This window comes from Malus sylvestris, chromosome 8, assembly GCF_916048215.2.
Source record: "Malus sylvestris chromosome 8, drMalSylv7.2, whole genome shotgun sequence".
In the NCBI taxonomy this organism is placed as follows: domain Eukaryota; kingdom Viridiplantae; phylum Streptophyta; class Magnoliopsida; order Rosales; family Rosaceae; genus Malus; species Malus sylvestris.
In genome coordinates this window covers 1,509,891-1,519,440 of record NC_062267.1, presented here as the reverse complement: position 1 = coordinate 1,519,440, position 9,550 = coordinate 1,509,891, and the positions used below count along the sequence as shown (strand labels likewise).

General features: G+C 34.2%; 1 protein-coding gene across 1 annotated transcript; it reads left to right on the top strand.

The window, feature by feature from the left end:
• Positions 1-357: 357 nt before the first annotated feature.
• Positions 358-2,623, top strand: LOC126633198 (probable cysteine protease RD19C). The gene is made up of 4 exons (XM_050303769.1): positions 358-931; positions 1,032-1,151; positions 1,817-2,060; positions 2,144-2,623. Exons 1-4 carry the CDS (start codon positions 479-481, stop codon positions 2,419-2,421), a joined length of 1,095 nt encoding a protein of 364 aa, XP_050159726.1. The 5' UTR covers positions 358-478; the 3' UTR covers positions 2,422-2,623.
• The last annotated feature ends 6,927 nt before the right edge of the window (positions 2,624-9,550 follow it).

Genomic DNA, 9,550 nt, shown 5'->3' with positions numbered 1-9,550 from the left:
TTGTTATTTAAGAAAAACTTGCACACATCAATGCATTATTGGAAAATGAACTCCACGTAAATGTAACGATGAACTTGTTTCATATAAAATTATTATTTTATTAATATGAAATGTCACATTACGATAAACTCGTGCTACTAAGTTCTCAATTTTAGTGGAGATAATAATTGATAGAAGACAAGTATCAATAATGTAGTAGTAGCCATCACACCATGAATACTAGAGTCGTACGTAGAACAAAGGAAACAACCCATCTCTTTCTTCCATTTGATTTCTAGCTCAACTTGCTGACAAATCGATTTCTAGCTCAACTTGCTGACAAACCGTACGAACCAAAACAACCCACGTCTCTACAAATTCCCCATCTTCTCGGAAGCCCACCCGCACAAAACACCAACCATAAGTATCTGCTTATCTCCCCGCTCCAATAGAACTCACTTCCTTTCACTTCCTCACAAGGTCACACTCACCACTAACAATGGATCGTCTCGCCTCCCTCCTCCTCCTCCTCTCCCTCCTATCCTCCGCCCTCGCCTCCGCCTCAGTTTCCAACGACGCCGACCCTATCATCCGACAAGTCGTTTCGGAAACTGACGAAGATCATCTCCTCCACGCCAAGCACTTCTCCAGCTTCAAAGCCACGTTCGGGAAGACCTATGCGACTCAGGTTGAGCACGACTACAGGTTCGGCGTCTTCAAGGCCAACCTCCGCCGAGCCAAGCGGCACCAGGCGCTCGACCCCTCTGCCGTCCACGGTGTAACCAAGTTCTCTGATCTCACTCCCAAGGAGTTTCGCAGGAACTTTCTCGGACTAAAGCGTCGTCTCCGGCTTCCGGCCGACGCGAACAATGCTCCGATTCTTCCCACCAATGATCTTCCAACGGACTTTGATTGGCGCGACAAAGGTGCTGTCACGCCGGTGAAGGACCAGGTACAAATATTTCTAAAATTTTATTTATTTATCTGAAAAAAATAAATGGAATTTCTGTGGATTATTATTTTTCGTTTTGGGATGCGATGGTGAAAATTAGGGTTCTTGTGGGTCGTGCTGGGCGTTTAGTGCGACGGGAGCTTTGGAAGGAGCTCATTATTTGGAAACAGGGGAGCTCGTCAGTCTGAGTGAGCAGCAGCTTGTTGACTGTGACCATGAGGTTCTAATCTACATACTTTACTTTCCTTGTATATGTATATATTTATATATGTATATGTGTATATGTGTGTATATATATTGTATATATGTATGTGTGTATGAATATATATTGTTTTCTTTATATAATGAATGATTATTTGATCTTTGCTGTGCTTAAAGTTTTGAACTTTTTGCTCATTGAGAAGAACAAAACTGGAAAGATTAAGCTAATTGCTTCACTAATTTCTATCGTGTTACATTATCATTTACTATCTGAAAACAATTAAATGCATTTGAAAATTTGATTTTTAATGAGGAAATTGTAAACAACGAGAAATATATGTTCTTTGAGACTGTTTACTGTTTGACATTCATGGTTAAAAAACACTGAACTTAGACTTGTACTATTCGTAGACAAGAAGAATTTTTATACGCTTGGGATGCTATTGTGGCAGTATCCCAAGTGTAGTTAAGTTTCTTTTGCGGATACTTGTACTTGTGATAGCGAAGACGAACTTTCCTACACATGTAATGTCACTGTGGCAGTTTAACAATTGTAGGTAAGTTTATCTCGTGGTCGAGGGTGGTGGCGATGTGTGTTAATTTGGGAAGTTGGGTTTTTTTAATCCTGCATAGATTTGACTATCCTCATTGCATTATCTTATATCAAGCCTGAACAATTTGCAGTGTGATCCGGAAGAATATGGCTCGTGTGACTCGGGTTGCAATGGCGGGCTGATGAACAATGCCTTTGAGTACGCACTCAAGGCTGGCGGGCTAGAACGAGAGGAAGATTATCCTTACACCGGGACTGATGACACCTGCAAATTCGACAAGAGCAAAGTTGTTTCTTCCGTGAATAACTTCAGCGTTATTTCTACCGACGAAGATCAAATCGCTGCAAATTTGGTTAATCATGGCCCTCTTGCAGGTACTTCAGCGCATTCCTTCAAATTGATTCTCACATTTTTGTTTTCCGTTTACTGAATCGTTAACTTGGTTTGCATGATGCAGTTGGGATCAATGCGGTGTTCATGCAAACATACGTAGGCGGAGTTTCGTGCCCTTACATCTGCGGAAAGCGAATTGATCACGGAGTGCTTCTGGTGGGTTATGGTTCTTCGGGTTTTGCTCCGATTCGATTTAAGGAGAAGCCGTACTGGATCTTGAAGAATTCATGGGGACAGAGCTGGGGAGAGCAGGGATATTACAAGATCTGCAGGGGTTATAATTCTTGTGGGGTGGATTCCTTGGTCTCAACGGTTGCAGCTCTGCGTACATCCAACAAGTAGTTTACGACGGCACCGTATTATTATTGTACCCTGTTTAGGAATTTGGGGGATTTGTAAATATACTTGTGTGCTCCGATCTCCTAGATAATACAGATAGATGGGGCTAATAAGTTTATGTTTATGCCATGGTTTAGTGATGGTTGAAGTTGTATAATGTTTATGTATTTATATTGATCTTATGGAATTGTTTACTTAATTATTATGCTTTGTGTTGTAAATAGTATTTTATAATTAGTGTGATTGTGTAAACGAGAACGGAAAGAGCAAAATCCTAGATTTTGACTCTAGAGTCGTGAGCAAGAGAAAATGTACTGTTTTAACGTTATACGTTACAATCATAATATCATATTTAGGTTCACTTTTTAGGTTTTTGAGTGTTTCATGTGACTTGTATGTTTGGGTTCAATTCATTTAGGTTCTACTTTTAGCCAAAAATTGAAAATCAAACCGAAATTACTATTTGGTTCAGTTTTTACAATTTGTGAAGGAGAAACCAAATTATTCAGTTCGGTTTTTACGATTACATTTTTTTTTGTAGGCTTTCAACATATTTGGGCCCGAAATTGGTTTACGTACCCTTGGATTGAAATTAGACTAGTTCACACAAAATTAGGCTTGGATTTTTTTTTTTTTTTACAATCGATATGACAATCTATACTAAATTAGTCTAATCTACAAAGAAAGTGATTGAAAAACAAGACCTCAAGTACATGAGTGCATGCTCCTAACAAGCTGAATTACAAGCCACTTACAACCTGCTTAGAAAGAAATTTTGAGTTTAGTTGCGAGAAGGTGGTTTTGTTGCCCTAACTAAGTATTCCAACCCATATATTACTTCTCGAGGTATTTAGTGTAAACTGTAAACGCATATTCATCCTTTTTTGGGCTTGCTTACGTAGTCAGTTGGGCATGCCCAGTTCCTTCATAAGCCATACTCCGTAGGCCCAACTTATGTTGATGAAAATTAATCTTTAACTCATTTTCTTAAAGAGAAATGCGAAAGAAACTTTCTTAAAAGTAGAATTATCTACGGATTTTATGTCACTTATATTTTTAGCATAATATTTTATAATGATAATTAACGTTAAACGGTAAGGTTATAGAAAGATCATTGCGAGTCTCACTAAGAAAGTTTCATTAGCATTTCACTTCTTAAAATTGATTCGATATGCAAACGGCATTACTTATGAGCATTTTTCCGTACATCCAAGATGTCGAGTTTCGAATTTCTCCTTCCCACTATCTTTAAAATTTAAGAATACTTATTCTCATTTTTATCAAAAGCCGAGGGGGGCACCTTTGCATCCATGGTTCCTTTCCTTTTTTTTTAATACCTATATGTCTTCTACATTATTTCATGTGTGTCTGTTTCCTCTAGGCCTTTGGCAAAGGAACCCGATCCTTTTCTTGTGCATCCAGGATATCCCGTGATCATGACCGTTTATAGTACATCGTGCGGTCATAAATCATTTAAAATTTAAAATTTAAAATCAAATATAAATAGTACCTAACAAAAACTGACCGTACAATATATGATGAACGATTATGATTACGAGATCCCGAGATTCCCAGGCGAGGATCCTTTTCCTTTGGCAAAGGAGGATTCAAGGATTTGTAACCTTTCGTGAGACATGAAAGCATTTAATTATCGGCTAATATACAAAAAATCTACTTTTTAAAGGGGAACCTACCCTCTAATTATTCACTCTAAAATCTAAATTCCAATCATGTCGGGCAGTGGCCACATGCAGTGCCACTATGACCCTACCCCTAACTTCAAGCTGGATCCACCCTACAAAAAATCTATTGGCACTGGGCTCACCTTTACATACGTAATTACGTATTAGGCAGGTACTTAAGCAAAACTTCAGCATCTTCCCCTAAACTTCGAACGTTATTTATCTTTGTCCTCTGGACATTCAATCTATTTATGAGCCCTCTAAATGAGTTATAACATAAATGAGTTGAATTAGTGGGCGATCTAGAATTTTAATTTTGGATAATCTTAACTAAGGGACGTTAGACGTCAATCCGACGGTAAACTGAGGCGCCTATGCGGCTAAACGGGATCTAGGCAACATACTAGGTTGAATAGGCAGATTTAACTAAGGGCCGGTTTGAGATGGTGGTGTTTTTAATAAAAGCAGCTTATTAAAAAATCTTGAACATTAAATGTGTTTGATAGAACAAAAAAAGTGTTTAAAAAAAAAACTGTTGTCAATGACAGTAGAAAAATAGAAGCAGAGTCTGACATGCTTCTAAATTGTTTTTTTTTTTTTTCAAAGCATATAGTAATTAGTGCTTATTTAATGAAATTTTCAAATGTCAAATATACCACCCCCCTCCCCGGTGTTTTGCAATATTACAATATTTGCCCTACATTATTGTCTTTGACAATTATTGTATCACATTAAATACCATATCCTTTTTAGTCATTTAACATATTCAAAGCAATTTAAAGTTTACCAAACACTCAAACACTATTTTTTTTATATTAAAAGCACTTTAAAAAAAATTACCAAACACTCAGCAACTTTATTTTACAGTTGTTTATTCTCATGTCACAACATAATCATTTTTTTTTTTTAAAGCATAGCATACCAAACTAGCCCTAAGCTTACTATATATCATACAAGTAATGCCTATTTACACTCACAACAAAAATTATACTTGTATTGAGGATTTGAAGTTTATTATTTTGATTAGGTTTATTATTCAACATAGGTTACAAAAAAAAATAGAATTTTTTATTTAGTAATTTAATGAATTTGATGGTATGAGATGAAAGTGCAAGCGACTACAAGTTCATAATACATTATGAAATACTTTCCTAAGATAGTATGAATTTATAGGAATTAAAAATAACAATAATAATAATGGTGTCAAACATATGGTATAAAAATATTGGCTGAGTAATACATCATCCCTTTGCTGAATAAAATGCTTGGGTGGCACATACAACAGTTTAAAAAAAAGGTAGGAGTTGGTCACGTCAGAAATGAAGAGAAAAAGTCTTTCTTCTTTGTTGTAACTAAGGTTCAAAAACAGGAGAGCCATGATGGTGTTCTCTCTTCCACCACACACACAACTTTTTTGTGTTATATTTTTAATGAGCAATTAGCTCATTTAAATAATTAAAAAAAAAAAAAAACCAACGGCTCACTTTTTCAATTTAAATGGACGAACTAGATTTTATGAGTTGTTAGAGATTACTCAGATTAATGGTCCATCTTCTTCCAATCATTACTCTTACCGTTATTGAACTCACACTAGTGTAAGAATAGTATTATAAGAATCAAACTCAGACAGCTTAATTCTTATATACAAGTATCACACTCACCTGAACCACTGCCAAAAACCTAAGGCATATAAGTCAACAAATTGTTACATTCACAAGGTAAACTAAACTAGTAAATATTTGGAATTCTGATTATTGGGTTATGAAGAAAAATTAAGATGAACTGAAACTTATTGTTATATTGCATATTTAAAGGCTTATATTGTACAGCGTGGACCAAAATACGCTCGAATTTGACATAATTAACATGAAAACATCGACATAAATTAAAAGTTAAGGAAGATTCATAACCAAAATGAAAAGTTACTAGGAAAAATGAAACGATATGTATAATTAAGGAGGAATTGTTACATTCTCCAATAATAAGATGAACTAGTCGAAATTGTATACAATCAATACATACGTTTGGTGTAAAAAATGAGAATAATTTCAATTGCATAGTGCAATTTGGCGAATAATTATTATTAGAACGGTAGTGCTATATTCACACACTCATATTTACTTTTCACATACCCCTCTTTGTTTTCAGCCAACAGATTATATGAATTGAAAAAAAAAAAATCAACGACAAAATTAACAAGGGTGTGCATGAGGTTAAAATAAGTATGTGAATAGTGTTGAATAATTCTTTTGGAGCGTCAATAATTATTTATTTTTTAAATACTAATATATATATATATATATGTATGTATAGGAAATCTTCAAGGGAAGGGATTCTCATTTTTTTTTATTTATAAAAATGAGGACTAGTTGTGGGGTCCACACCACATCGAATTTTGACAATCTGAACAGTCTATTTTTCAAGTTGCACCTCATAGATCATCCTTGCAAAATATTAGCCAAATAGGAAATATTTAAGACATCTAATTGGGTTTAAAAAAATTAACGACTACTTTGTTATATAACAAACAATAAAATTTTATCATGATAATTAAATAGGTAAATGGTTTCGGATTGAATTGAATTTTTGCAATGATAATCTATGAATCGAGACTTACAAAATAGACAGTTCGGATCGTTGAAGTTCGGTGTGGAGTGAGCCCACACCTAATCCTTATTTTTGGGGAAAAAAAAATGAGAATCCCTTTGCATAAATGACCTATATATACATACATATATATATATATATATACATACACATATATATATATATATATATATATATATATAATTTAACAAAATCTTGATAATAAAATAAGAAGGGTAATCAAGTTTCCACGTGGGTATAGTTTAAGCATGAATATTTGAGGTTAAGGGGGAAGCTAGTCAACTTGAAGGAGAAAGCACTGGGCTCGAGAGTGAAACAAAGAAGAATCTCTGAGACACAATAATTGGGACTTCCACACAAAAACTCATCAATTGGACTTGCACACAAAAATTCATCATCTCCAATTAGTTTCTTTTCCCGCGATTTATTCTCAACCTTTCTATTATTTATTTTTGATAATCGACCAATAGATTATTGCCCCATTTTACATCATCATAACTTTATAATAAAAGAAGTCTAGATGGGATTGAAGTTTGAACAAACGAGAGCCTAACACATTACTTGGTGAATGAAACTTGATAAAAAAAAAAAGCTGGGTGTGTAATGTTAACTTATATAATGACGTAATTCAACTTAAATGAAACATGCTTGAATTTTTTTTAGAACGTACGAATATTCACAAGCGAATTTAGCAAACAAGCTTCAACAAAAATTTCAAGAGATATCAAAGCGCTACATATTGGATAGCCCATGAACACATTATTCTGCAATCACAAACACTTTTATCAATTTACACCGAATGTTGCTAAAAGCACTTTCGATTTTCGAAAAACATTTTTGACATTCCCATCTGCAATTCCTAAACAAACCCTGTCTCTTTCTCAAAAGTTTGATTGGGGGAGAGACAAGACCCCCATTGCCTCGGGTCCCTAGTCTACCCTTTACCCTAATTTTGAGGGTATTTTTTTGACTAAAGTGCAGCTTAATTTATCTGAATATATTCAAAGTACAGCTAATCAACATTGATGGACATTTGGAGCTTTTCTTTGCTTAGACGGGCCTCACTCGCCAGAGTCAAGGTCAGCGTACGGCTAAGGCGGCCGGAGTCTGTACTTATTTCGATCAATAATCGGAAATCCAATAATTAGTGGGCACTAATTTGGGAGGCTTCACGTGAACGTCTTTGGTGAAAAGGCAATTTATATTTATAAACCCAGTTTTTCATTTTATTTTTATTTTTATAATTATGGATCAGCTGATGGTTTCATTATAGAAGTCCACCATTATGAGGATCGAGAAGATTTATAAAGTCATTTTAACCTTCCTGATGTTTCTTCCAACCTATATTTTCCACCTCATGGAATTGGTAACCCATTATTTATTGTAGAAAACTCTTGCTACAAGAAAACTTAAATAGTATATTATATTAATTATTATTTTTTTTCAGAAAAATAGACTTTATTATAATCTAATTGAAATGTTAACATCCTCCGCAAGAATGTAAATAGAAATTCAGGACCACTACATCCTTCGATGTCAAATTCTCTCATTTCCTTGTTCCAACTTAGTAATATTGTTCGTAATAAAAAAACAATGGCTAAATGATTTGTCGATATAGCTAATGCACTGACATGCATTTTACCACCCTATTAGCCACCGATAGGTCTTTTTACTGACTACATTTTGCACGATAAGAAAATTGTATTTCCTCTGAACTCATGCTAATGATCACCGACTAATTTCGTGAATTATATACGAGTTATAGTTTTTTTTTTCTTCATCCAATTGGCAATATGAAGAATAACTCAACTTGTTTATAAACTCATGCAAAATCTCTCATCTCATCAATGTAGGATTCATTATTCAACATGCTCGTAGAGAATTTTCAAACCTAACACAAGAACAACATAAATCTAATGACGTAAAGCACGTTTAGCCGTTTGGCTTCACACCTAAAATAATCTACTTTGATATCATGAAAGATTATGTAGCAAAGAAGAACATAAAAAGTATGTGGCTGAATTCCTCAATATCTTAACCTGTCAACATAATCATACATGGGATAGGGTACAATGTCTCTAGTATCTACCATGAAACATACCACGTTAGTGCTCTAGCTATGACATTTTAATGTTTCATAAAACTTTAGGACATTTTAAATTAAAAAGGGGAAAAGATACCTTCAATTTAGTAACATATAGATTTTTCTTGTCACTCGTAGATATTCATTTAAAAATTTAAATCTTTATATAACCTTTGTGTCTCGTTGATGTTTTGGCATCACCTTTGTGTCTCATTTCTACATATATTTTTGTGCAAAAAAGCACTATTCAAATACATACTCTTTGCGCTACTACCCATAAAGGTCATGCAACAAAACAGTGTGATTGAAAACAAGTGACAGTAACATATTAAAATAATTAAAATATTTTGAAACATTTAGACTACGATTTAGTCTCATATATATTGACTAAACCCAATTGCAAATCGTTGGGACTATTTGGTACGCTAATCCCACGTTAAAAACGTTTTACTACTATATATAATATTGTACCAGCTAAAATGTCACGGAGATTCAATTCAAACGTTGGACTTGAACACAATCACATTGACTATAGTAATAACTATTGAGTTTGTTTGAAATTGCTTTTAAAATGATTAAAAGCGTTTTAAAGAATATTTTTGAGTTTCTAAAGCACTTAAAGTACTTATTGGAAACATAGATGAAGCCAAAGATTTGTATTGATGAGGGCATCTTCAAACAACAAAGTCACAAATTAAAAAGATCAAAAATTTAATAAACAAAACACTTGTATATATTAAATCCGTAAGGTTTCTCGCAT